General features: G+C 41.8%; 1 protein-coding gene across 1 annotated transcript; it reads left to right on the top strand.

Moving 5' to 3' along the window:
• Positions 1-2,657: 2,657 nt before the first annotated feature.
• Positions 2,658-12,587, top strand: POMP (proteasome maturation protein). The gene is made up of 6 exons (XM_049823312.1): positions 2,658-2,753; positions 4,220-4,317; positions 5,177-5,237; positions 7,448-7,549; positions 10,309-10,402; positions 12,063-12,587. Exons 1-6 carry the CDS (start codon positions 2,751-2,753, stop codon positions 12,128-12,130), a joined length of 426 nt encoding a protein of 141 aa, XP_049679269.1. The 5' UTR covers positions 2,658-2,750; the 3' UTR covers positions 12,131-12,587.
• The last annotated feature ends 435 nt before the right edge of the window (positions 12,588-13,022 follow it).

Raw genomic sequence — 13,022 nt, 5'->3', positions numbered from 1 at the left:
TCGAGTCCACGGGGGAAGCCTCTCCCCGAGGCTCCAATGGGAAATGTACAGACCTCTCATGAAATGATGCTGTGCTGGGATCCAGCAAGAAAAAGCTCAGTAATCAAAACAGGAATTTGCTTTAAGTCAGGATGTCTAAAACTTTGTTTAATGAGGTTTTATGTTTGTTAATACCAATCTAACTGCTAAAAGAGCATTTGAAACAGTACGGGTTTTTTTAAAAGAGTAAACACTTTCATCATTTCTAAAAGATAAAAGAATCCATGGTCTAAAGATCACTTGAAACCTCAGTGAAGTCCCCCAGCTAAACCAAAAAGACCAGATTTGACATTCCAAAAATGCTGAGGTAAAAAAACATCCAGAAAATATTTAAAACATTCATACATTTCAGACCTTCTCTACACAAAATGATGAAAAAATCATTCTTAAAAAAAATAATAATTTGCAGGTTATCTTTAAAAGCAACATGTGAAATTCATCATCCTAAGTTTACAGAAGTAATCATTTTAGAGGAGCGGTAGTTATTTTCACCCTAATTTTAGAGCATCCACATACTCTGCCTACTCTTAAAAGAGTGCCCACATACAAGAATGGCCTCTTTAGCAACCACAGTCACTGCGTCTCACTTTCCGTCAGCCTGGAAGATGCCTTCAGACAGACTATCCAGACCTGCACGCCAGCAACACTCCCCAGCAGGCAGGTTTCAGCACACAGGGCCCTGCATGCTGGGGCTGCTGCGCCTGGGGCAGTGCCTATGGGCTGCTGTCTGTACTCTGATGAGCCCGGTGCTGGGGGCAGCCTTGAAATCATCTGCAACACAGAGGGCAGCCATACCTACTGCTTCTGAGCAGTCGAAGCACTCATCGCCCACCACATGCTCTCATTTTTGATCAAAGGTTTGGTCAGCCTGACAGTTGCTCATGTAACTCCTATTAACTTGCAGCGGAGCCGCAGAGAGGAATGAGATACTACTCCAATCATCCGCCATTGAGATGCTCACTGTAAGATCATTAAAACAAAGCTGGCAGTGAAAAAAAATCAAGCCTTGCTCCAATTTAAAATACTTGGTAATTTGATGAGAAAACGTGTGCGTGATTTGTGTTTATGTCTGGAAGTTTTCCCTAGCGTGAAAGCCTTTAAAGGAAAACCAGATCTTTCTTGCAATGTATGTTCTTTCATGTTATGCAGCCTAGACTGTGGATTGCAGTGATGTCAAAAATGTACATGGAGTGATTGCATCCTGTCTGTGTCCTGCAAGAATGACTTTGAAATTTAGATGTTTCATCTCTACAGTCATATCCTGATCAACAAACTCAGTCAATAAATAAATACATTTAGTGACAAACCTAGCTTTTTCTGTAAGCTGCAGTTAAACAGGAACTTGATTTGTTTTTTGTATTCACATCTATTCTATAATAATGAATCCAGCACCACAATACCCCAGTACCCATTATAATTACAAGATCAGAGAAACCTTTGTGGTACCCATTTTCCTAAAAATTATTTAAAAACCCCAGTCCTCCATTCTCATGCTTTTGAAGTCTTTGCTTTAAGTCTAAGACCTGAACACAAAAGGCCAGAACTTTGGTTAAACATTCTTAAGTGGTGAACTGATTTTGCCCAAGAAAGAGGAAAACCGAGTATAAAGCGTATGATCTTTTCAGTAATTTTTTTCCAAAGCTGAGAGTGCCACTAAAACATATATAAATTTCCCATTTAAATATTGCTTCTTGTGCAAGATGTCATGTTTAATTGTCACATAGGAAATTGCTAGCACCAGGAAAATTTGGGGCAAAATCTCAAAGGGTTGAGTGAGCTCCAGGTCTCAAGAAGAAATACGTAAAATAGATATGCCACATACGTATCAGGAGCTACGCATCGAAAGCTGTGGAAAACTTTGTGATTGTTGGAAAGTCTTTCAAAGTTCTTTAAGCGCAAACTAATATGAATTCCATTACCATAGTGTTATTTTGGCTATTAATACCTGCCTACTAACACAGCAGCTTTTACCCACCGTTCTCAAGACTAATTTCCAAAGATTAACCTGCTGCAGGCCCGTCCCTGCTGGTCACTGACAGAAGATCAGGGCCTCGAGGGCTACCTGCGACAGAGCAGCGCACCGGACGCCTCGCGTTTGCACAGCACTGCCCAGGGAGGCTCCACGGCTGGCCGCGTTTACCTCAGGGAGCACCGCTGCCTCGTTTCGCTACGTCCAGCTGTCAGCACTGCGACGCTGTTGGGGTCACCCAAGCTCTCTGCTTTTGCTGCCTGCGGCCCACTAGGAGAGGAAGGGTTTGACCAAGACGAGCAGCCCGCACCTGACACCACAACATGGCCGCCGCCGGCCTACTGCGGGAAGAAGCCATGGCCCAACTCCAGCTCCTGCTTGGGGCCAGGGCGGTACCAAAACGGCTGGCTTTTGCCGCCATGGGGGAAAACAGCGCGGTCAGTCTACGAGCAGCAGCCCTGGAAGCAGGCAACCCACGGCCGAGGAGCGCACAGGGCCGGAGAAGGGGCCCCTCACACCACAGCGGGGCAGAGCCCGCCGGCCGCCATCAACCGCCGCCCCCTCCCTCACGGCCCCCGCGGCTCCGCCCCTCCCTGCGAGGCCCCGCCCCTCCCCGCCCCGCCCGTTGCGGGGAGGGGCGGGGGGGGCGCCGTTCCCTCCTTGCGTCTGACGCAGCGCGCCGGGGGCGGGGCGGAAGTGAGGAGGAGGAGGAGGCGGAAGTGGCTGTGCGTCTGGGGTCAAGATGGTGAGTGCGGGCTGGTGGTGGGGCTGGGCCGAGGAGCGGGCCGGGCCGGGCCGGGCTGGAGCGCGTTCGCCTGTCTGCCCCGCTCTCCCCTTCTCCCTCCCGCGGCCGTTGGGGTCCCCGGGGGTGGCGGCCGTTGGGCGAGGGGCGCTGGGGTCCGTGCTGAGTCATGGGGGTCGGGCGCAGCTATGGCGGGCGCTGGTGCTGGCGGCTGGGGAGGGCCCTCACCGGGGGAGAGGCGTCCGGCGTCCGTCCCCTTCCCCTCCCCTGCGAGGGCCGGTCGCCGTTAGGCATCCTCACGGGAGCTCGGGGCCGGGAGGGTGCCTGGGAGCTGGGGGGGACGGGGCGGGGAGGCCGAGCGGCCCGGTAATGCCGGTGGAAGGTTCTCTGCGGTGGGTAGCGGTGGTGTGGCCTCCGAAGACGGGCCGGGCACTGGCGTGACTTGGGAGCGTTACTTCTCGGGGAGGATTTCGTGGTTTTCTCCTTACGTTTGACTTTCACTTTGTTCTTGTCACATCTTGCAGGTAGTGTATCTCTTTAATGCTTTCACTGACCACGATCTCAGAAAGGTCTGGTCAGCATTGAGTACGTTAGTTGGTAGATGCTTTATATGCATGTAACACCAGGTATTTTCAGGTTTTCTAATAGCTGTTAGGTTGTTGACAGTTACCACGTTAGTACAAAAGACCTTAACCATAAGTATGAGTTTTCTGTTGGATCTGAGTGTGCTCCTGGAGGAAACTCCTGCACTGAACAGCTCATCACTGTCACCTTCCAGGGACTATTGCTGTCACCTTCCAGAATTCATTATACATCGGCCTATTGGTGGAACAATTTGTATGAACAATCCTAAAGTCACTTCAATAAAATCAGGCACGTTAGCATGAAATCAGTGGTCTGGGTCAAGATGGCTTTATTTACTAAGTCTGTGGAGGTGTGTTTTTCTGGTCTTCTGCTACAAGTTACTGTTCTTCCTTTGTCCTTTCAGTTAACTGGCATACTAGACCACTTGCATACACCTTGTCCTCTTTATGGCAGCCTTAAACCGTGGATAAAATCAATTCGATCTTACTTGGTTGTGTCTGTATTGAAGTGAATGAAGGAATGCTCAGCCATGTTCCTTTCTGTCCTGTCAGCTGAGCATGATCTGCCTTCTTCCTTTCCATACCTGCAGCTCAGAGTGGGAATGAACAAGGGGTAATTGCAGGTTTAAATGTTTGAGCCAGATCCTAAAAATGTATTATCAGTACCTTTAAATGTTATCAGATTCTCTGAAAAAATTCTAATTTAGTATGGGGTTTGTGTTTTGGTGAGGGGTTATGTTTGTTTTTTAAAGAGACCCTAAAGTCTAGGGCTTGTGTGTGAGTAGTTTAAGGAGTCTTTGAACACTTTGTTTCATTGCCTGGCCTAATGGCCCATACGAAAGCGGTCTGGTTCTGTTAAAGTAATCCTAACTTTTTTGGTTCCAGAATTCCAGAGGTGGTGCTTCTCTGTTGAAAGATAGTATCCCTATTACTGAATTTTCAGCTTCAGGACCATTTGAAGGTCATGATCTTCTGCGTAGAGGGTAGGCTTTACTCCTTGATTTGTGCTGTAGCAAATGTTGAACTTTAGATATAGGAAGAAAGTATGTGTTAAATGTTGGCTTTTTATGAAGGTTCTTGGAAGGTGTATCACAAAAGCTATAGCCTAAAGTGCATGTATTTAATCAGATTGTCCTTCAAGTGTGAATTTGCTGTGAAACATCACTTCAAGAAGTAGATAACATTAATGGACTTTTACCTGTGTGATACTCCTCTTTTCTAAAGAGATGGTAAAGTATTAATGATTATGAAAGGTATGCTAGTTGTAAAATACATGTATATGAGCGTGCTATAGCACTGTGGGAAATGGTTAATTTCAGCCTTGGTACAAGTTAATATAGTAAAAATAGTGGGTTTGGGTTTTGCCACTTTACATGAGTGCAGAACTATGTACATGTCTTGGATAATGAATCTAAAATAAGTTATGGAGTTTCAAATGTGGGTAATACAACTATGAGTGGTGGGGGAAGTTATGTACAGTATTCAGTTGCAAAAGCTTGGAGACTTCTGAAATTAATACCATGTAGCTTGGACATAATTAAATCTATGATGTTTTCATTTATTAATATTCATCTCTATTTCTGAAAAGGGTCAAGGAAGAAAAACTGTCATTCAGTTTTGACAAACATGAAGAAAAAAGGATGCCTGAAATTTAAATTCTTTTTCTTCTGGTAGTGCTGTAGTTAGAGGTCTTATTTGCTGCTTCAATATTAAGCTTTTTTTTTTGTAGTTCAAACTGTGCTAATTGTGTGTCTCTGTGGGCTGATATTTGTATCTGAGATTAGTTTTGGAAAACAATATCCTGATTAATTTGAGGTTCAGTTTTTTTACTTGTATTTCTAGCTTTACAAGTGTGAAAAATGAATTGTTGCCTAGCCACCCGCTGGAGTTGGCAGAAAAAAATGTAAGTATAACATGGAGTGTAGCCATCTTCACTCTTAACTGATTATGAAGTTTAAATTAACAATGTGGTTACCTGGACTGCTTTGTGTGGTAACAGGTAATGACCGGGGTCTTGCCTTTAACAGAATAAAGATGTTCAACAATTGTAACATTTTATTCATACAAATGACATTGTTGGCAAGTTTATTTAATGTTAACCTCCTACTTGTGACTGTCGGCACTTCAAGTATGTAAGCTGGCTTCCAAGTAGGGATTTACTTAGCAAGGTTTAGTCATCTAAAAGTTACTAAGCTAGTTGTGTGTGCAGCCTCTATAGTTAGGTGGGGGGCACACCTGCCACTTTTGGAAGGCTGATCCTCCCATTTAGTCTATAGGTTTACCATATATCTTAGTTTTCAGACATTTAGTCTGTGAACACAAAAATATTTTTCATTAAATTACCTGATCCCATCTAGAAATTTTATACCTACAGTGTGTTGTAAGTGTATGCACTCTTGTCCGGTTTTGTCATCACTCATGGACCACTGAAGAGTGGTCTGCGGACCATAGGTTGAAGGTAAAGGGAGACTAGACAGCTTTGGCTAAATAGCTGGTTGAACTGAATCTCATCTCTGGTAGCTGTTTTGTCACCACAGATTTGTTCTAATAAAATGTCCTGAAGCAAAGGCAGTATATCTGGATAGAATGTTCCAAAGTGCAAAGCTAATCAGCATGACAGGGTCTGAATGTAATTCAGACCATCTAATATATTCTAATTCTAACCAGTGCTAGTGGCGTCTTGAGTTAAAAGGATGATGTTAATGTGACACAAACTTCACAAGCTTATTTATAAATACTATAAATGTTTCAGAGCTATTTTTAATTTGATTTTTTTTACAACTGAGTGCTGTAACTTAGTTTTTAATTCTGTTCTTGCTGTATAAAACCTGCATAATTAAAAGAATACATGCTAGAGAGGGAAAAAAAAAAAGCACAGAAGTAATGAAAACAGACAATGTGATCCCCTAGGAAGTATGTGAAACTAACGGGTTTTTTCCACATATTGTTTGGTTAGTCTTTCTGTAAGTTTGTGGCCGATTTATCTAAGAATTATTTTTACGTACCTTTGCATGGGAAAAGGCTTATCTTAGCCTGACATAGTTATGGTTGTTTTTACTGCTGTAAATGGTAGGTTATTCAGGTAGCACTAGTAGAAACCAAATCTTTCTGCTACCCAGCTGAAGGACCCCTACCTTTATAAAATAAAAGAAATGGAAAAATGATGTGACCAGAATTGTAAGTTTGGGATGAAGCAAATAAATAGTATTTTCTGCTAACTTTGGAAGTGTTCAATATAGGTTGTTATGAAAAAAATGCATGTTATGCCTTTGAGTTGTATTTTCCTATTGACTTTTGGGATCCCTCCGCATAAACAGGATGATATTCTTATACTAGGAGGCTTTTGTCATGGTGATTGAGTACAGGTTTTAAAAAAAGAGGCTTGTATTTTTTGTTTTACTTTACAATATTGTATTATGTCAACATTACAGGCATGTAGTCAGTACTGTAAAAGCCAAATTTGAGACTGGATTACTCAAGCTTTTAAGTTTAACATTAAGCATAAGTTACTTTTGTGTACTTTAGTAATCTTGAACTGGCACTTTTTCATTAAAAGAGCCCTCTACTAGATAGATTTTCTTTGTCTTGCTGATCAGTTTTGGAGCAGTTGGTAAAATTGTTAGTTTTCCTTTGCTTTTCAGAGTCATATGGAGTATATGTGGTGCTCTGTCTTCTTTTCTGGTCAAGTAGGATTTCAAGTGTTTTCAAGTAGAGTCTTTGATGACTAACAATAACATCAATTGTGGCTTTAAAGTTTGTGTTCTTAGGGTAAACCAGACTTAGCTACCAATTTGTGCTGACGATATTCTAGTAAAGTAGTGCAAAGCTACACCACTTGGTGGTGTTACATGACCTGATTGTCAAAAATAACAAAATAAAATGGCTACTATTGATTTGTAATAAAATCTAGCAAAAAGCAATTCCAGTTTCATAAAACAAGTATTATTGCATCATTATCTTTCATGTACATTTGAGACACATAGGACAGTATCACTGAGTTTTTACATATACATTTAATAAGCATGCTCATTTAAGTAGGATGTCACAAATCTTTTCTATGGCTGTACTGGAAAGTAACTTTTCTAAAATAAAAATCAATGTTGTTTATGATAGTTCCAGTTAAATCAAGATAAAACAAACTTTGCCACGCTGAGAAATATTCAAGGACTCCATGCACCTTTAAAGCTGCAGATGGAATTCAGAGCAGTGAAACAGGTAAGCATTTTTATCTAACTGGTATAACTTAAACCACTTGGAAAAAAAAAATTTATCTTGGAACATGCTTTCAGAGAGACATCTTTCTTTATTGAAATACCTTATGTTTCCAAAAGAAATTCTTCCACTGGACTGCTTTTATTAAAACCTACCAACCAAACACTGCAGTTAGTAGTTTCCAGAACAGTCAATATGCTAAAGCATTTCAGCTGTTGTTCTTTTATTGGTTACTTGGTGAAGTGGTAACTGCTCTAGATTTTCTGTGGACTAGCTTCCTGTAAGCCTTCAGAGAAAAGCAGGAGGAATTGAGTATTAATTTCTAAAATTAATACTCTCCTCTGCGGAACGTATGACCTTCATGGGGAGGAATCTCTGCACCTGTGGGGTAAAGAGACTTAGAGGTCTGAAGGAGGTAGGGATTTGGGAGGGGGTATAGAGGTAACATGAAACCTGAAGCAGAGAATTTGCTATGTGCTTACTTTGTTCCGCAGCCTTTCTTGTAAGATCAGGGGAGGTCTACAGGGAGTTACGTTCAAAGGTTTTAACCTCTTGTTTGGGAAGCTGAGTCTTCCTCCTTTTCTTCATCTCCTAGGATGGAGAATAACTGGAGGGAGGCTTTGTCCCTTAGGAAACATGGAAAACTCATTGGTCTTAATAAACTTTTTTTTGGCTTGTTGAAGGTTGTCAAGCTATTAAGAGTTGTTCTTCCAAGTAAGTTAGAGCAATTTTATACTCCCTTCCAGTGGATCAGGTGCTACTGAACCACAGTGAGCTGCATTAAACTTGGCAGAAATCACTGGTCCTGCAGATGTGAAAGTCAGAGAAGATGTATGAAAACATCCCTTGATCTCAGCTGGGCTGTCTTGTGAGGAAAAGTCTTTTTCCTAACTTATGTGAGGGAAAAGGCAGAAAATGAGGCAGGTGAGGATACCCTGCTACTGTGTCTCCACAGGTATTCTTGGAGAAGGGTGGGCAAAATATGGTGATTAGAAGGTTTTTCACTTCCAGCTTCATGTTAGATATACAAGTTCTCTTCTGGTTTTATTTCACTCTTCTAAAATATAGCTAGCAGCTAAGCACCATGCAGCTGCTTGCTCGCTCCCCTCACAGTGGGATGTGGGAGAGAATCAGGAGGGTAAAAGTGAGAAAACTTGTGGGTTGAGATAAAAACAGTTTAATAGGTAAAGCAAAAGCTGTGCACTCAAGCAAAGCGAAACAAGGAATTCATTCATCGCTTCCCATCAGCAGGCAGGTGTTCAGCCATCTCCAGGAAAGCAGGGCTCCATCACATGTACCGGTGACTTGGGAAGAAAAACTCCATCACTCCCAGTGTCCCCCCCTTCCTCCTTCTTCCCCTAGCTTTATATGCTGAGCATGATGTCATATGGTCTGGAATATCCCCTGGGTCAGTTGGGGTCAGCTGTCCCCCTCCCAACTTCTTGTGCCCCCCCCACCCCTCAGCCTGCTCGCTGGTGGGGTGAGAAGCAGCAAAGCCCTTGGCTCTGTGTGAGCCCTGCTCAGCAATAACCACAACATCCCTCTGTCATCAACACTGTTTCCAGCACAAATCCAAAAGACAGTCCTGTACTAGTTTCTCTGAAGAAAATTAACTCTACCCCAGTGTCCTGGTTTCAGCTGGGATAGAGTTAACTGTCTGCCTAGTAGCTGGTACAGTGCTATGTTTTGAGTTCAGTATGCAAAGAATGTTGATAACACTGATGTTAACTATTTGTTAAGTAGTGTTTAGTCTAAAGTCAAGGATTTTTCAGCTTCTCAGGCCCAGCCAGTGAGAAAGCTGGAGGGGCACAAGAAGTTGGCACAGGACACAGCCAGGACACCTGACCCAAACTGGCCAACAGGGTTTTTCATATCATGGGACGTCACATCTAGTTTAGGAACTGGGGAGTGTTGGGGGGGAATTGCTGCTTGGGGACTGGCTGGGTGTCAGTCGGCGGGTGGTGAGCAATTGCCCTGTGCATCATTTGTACGTTCCAATCCTTTTATTATTGCTGTTGTCATTTTATTAGTGTTATCACTATCATTCTTAGTTTCTTCTTTTCTGTTCTGTTAAACCGTTCTTATCTCAACCCAAGGGTTTTGCTTCTTTTCCCAATTTTCTCCCCCGTCCCACTGGGAGGGTGGGGAGTGAGTGAGCAGCCACGTGGTGCTTAGTTGCTGGCTGGGGTTAAACCACGACACCCAGTCAAAACCAGCACATACAGATATGCCATTTTTGGAATGTTTAGGATCTGAATGCTGTGTGTACCATTTGAAATGTTTCTGTAATGCTGTCTGTGAAGAGTACAGAAGAGAGTGTTGAAAGTAAGTGGGAGTGGACTTGAAGCTTAAGAATTGGTGGGGATCAGAGAAATAATTATGATTTAGATTAATTGCAAGGAGGATTGTGTTTAGATGTGAAAATCAATATAGCTCTTTCACTTACATTCCTGACTTGCATTGGAGATGTAGGAAAACTTAGAATGTCGTTTCCAAACACTGCAGTATATGTCGGTCACCCAGTACTGACCTCAGGTTGTAGATGTGTTTTTTGCAGTGAGCCTCCCCAGCTTTATGTGATAACAGAGGAGAAAAAAAACCTACTTTTTTTTTTCTTTAAACTATGCTATTCATCGTTGTTTTTGAAGGAAGAAGTAACTTTACCTGTTGCTTTTCTCAGTCACTTCAGACTGAGAAATCCAAACATAAACCCCCCCAATTTCAGACTTGCAGAAACTTGAACTCTTGTTGTCTTTTTACAGGCCCAGCGTCTCCCATTTCTTCACAGCTCAAACATAGCACTGGATACTCTGAGGGGAAATGATGAATGCATCGGTTTTGAGGATATCCTTAATGGTAAATGCATTCTGTTTTGAATGTTATGGGAACATTTAAAAGTAAAATTTGGGAACTGCAAAGTTCTTTGCCTCTACGGAATAAGAGAATTAAATGCACAAAATACAAAGAAAAAATTGAATTCCTGAAGGCAAAGAAGCACTGGGGGAAGGAGAAATAAATGTTATTCAGCTGCTAGTTGTGCAGAAATTACTCTGAAATACTGAGTAAGGCAGTGTTTGCTTGTAGGCTGGGTTTCTAAAGGAGTAGAAGATTATGCACTTAGATTGTATGCCTTTCTCCCCAGAAACCTTTGAACTACTTGTACAGATTTTGACAGGTGGAGGTTACAAAGATACAAAGTTTTTATAAGTTCTATAATTAAAAAGAAAGAAAGTCTAGAGGGGAGATACTGAACTAATGAACCAGAGATGTGGCAGGGGGAAGGCTCCCTCAAATTAACTCACCAGTTTGCAGTTGTGTGGTGGGCTACTGACTGACAGTTAGTATGTGTAGAATAGAATAAACCTGGAAAAATAGTTTGAAAAAAATTCTTTCTTTCTAGCTGGTAGTTAAGGACATGGAAGTTGGCAGAGGGCATTTTGAGGCGGGATTGGAGAATGAAAGTACCCAGGGAGGTAGGAAACTGGAAATAATGGAGGAGTAAGTGGGATTCTAGAGGCATGAGGTACATCTGGGATTATTTTCTGGGATGGATTTACAGGGAGCAAGGGAAGGAATCTTAGGTTATTGTGATTCAGGGGTAGAGCAATGTCAAACATGATTTATAGGAATTTGGTTATTTACCATTGCTCACAACAAGCTGTTACGTATTATAGAGTGCCGAGGAGTGAGTGTGTAAAAGTGGTTTTGGTTAAGTTTCTATTTATCACCTGGGGCTAGATTAGATAATTTTGGTGTCTCTGGAGGAATCAAAGGCATTAATATGCCTTATTTATGGAAGGAAAACACTCCAATACACCCATCAAGAAAGGTCTGTTTCTTCCAAAGTGCAGTCACAACCTTTCTGGCCTTGATTTTTTTTTTTATTTTTTGTATGGAAATGAAGTTCATACTGTCAGTATTGGTATCTCTTGTGTGCTTGCACATTCCTTGATAACCTTTGAGTACAGTGGCTAACGTCAACCGTGCTTTACAGAATGGAGGAATCTCAGAGAGATTTAAGGGCATAGAAAGTCTGTGAAACTAGGTGGTTAGGTGGAGAAGAGAAACCATGAATATGTCCCAACTAACAGAAGGGAGGAGCATGGGCTCCTATTGTGCAGAGAAGTTGCATTGGAAAGAGATGTGGGGCACCGATGGGGAAAAGAGCTTCAGTCAGACTTGAGTTTTCTTAAACGCAAAACTCAATCTGCCTTGAGATTCAGGCTGTAGGAGACTGTGCTTAAGTAGAACTGATGGTTTTACTTGAAGTGTGTGTGTGTGTGGGGGGGGTCCTTATGAAACACTGTTCCACTGTAGATGTATTTGTTATCTCATCATTGCTTTGGATAGAGACTTCGGAGTTACAGACCTGCATTGTGCAACACTGTCAAAAATCAGTCAAGTAACTGTTGCACTAAGCATTAGAATGGAGGAAAAAAAAAAAAGTCATGTTGATAGTTACTGCTGGTCTCTGTAGCTTGATAAAAGCCTCATGCTGTCAACTTTTTTTTTCCAGATCCTTCACAGAGTGAGGTTATGGGAGAACCACACATGATGATGGAATACAAGCTTGGTTTATTGTAACAAAACGTACTCTGCAAGAATGTTTTGTGCGTGTCTTTATACTGCAGATTTAAATACATGATACTAAATTGACACTCACAGTGTTAAGCAGTCCTACAGTTATCATTTGCCTTCCTTGATGACAAGGCGCATTAAATGTTTAAAGTCTAAATTGTTCTGTGCTTGTTGTCAATTACATAAATGTCTTGTAACTAGGTACTTTAAATTTAAATGTCTCTTCGTACACTGCTCAGGACAGTAGCTTCTTAACTATGGAAATGCTATATATGTATACAAGAAATCCAAAAATACCCATGCATTTTAAAACTGATTACTGTAGGTAAATGCATTTAATGGATGTTCTTGCAGAAGAACTTTTTAAGGGGGAAAAGAAGGTATTTTCCATTGAGTAACTATTTGTTCATGAAAATTTCCATACACTTTTTAAACTATTGAATAAAAGTTTGCTATAAATGCTGTTGCGTTCCAAAATATATTTAATCATAAATCAAGAATCTCTTATCCACAACACAAACAGTGTTGTTCCTCTTTCTTGCAATATCTTTGAAGATCTTTAACTTCTACACTGCCAATGGAATCCTGCTACATAAATTTTATCCCCCCCCCCCCCCCCCCCCCCTTGACAGTTGTTCGTGAGTGAGCTATTAAGTTTTTGTGTAGAATTGGAAGTATTGCTGTAAGAAGGGAGTTAAAGGTCTGGATTTTTTTCATCTATGTCCCTGAGAGGATATTCTGGTTTCTGGAAGTAGAAGCAAGTTCCACTTGGAGTTTAAAGAGGTGGTTTAAAATCCATTTGGGAATGTAATCCAAAAGAGCGCTCCTAGATCTAGGTATTAGTCTTCAGAAGGAACGCAGTGCCCAATTAGGATGGTACCGAATAAAGCTGCTGCAG

The sequence above is a fragment of the Accipiter gentilis genome, chromosome 19 (assembly GCF_929443795.1).
Source record: "Accipiter gentilis chromosome 19, bAccGen1.1, whole genome shotgun sequence".
Lineage (NCBI taxonomy): Eukaryota > Metazoa > Chordata > Aves > Accipitriformes > Accipitridae > Astur > Astur gentilis.
This window is presented reverse-complemented; position numbering and strand designations above follow the sequence as displayed.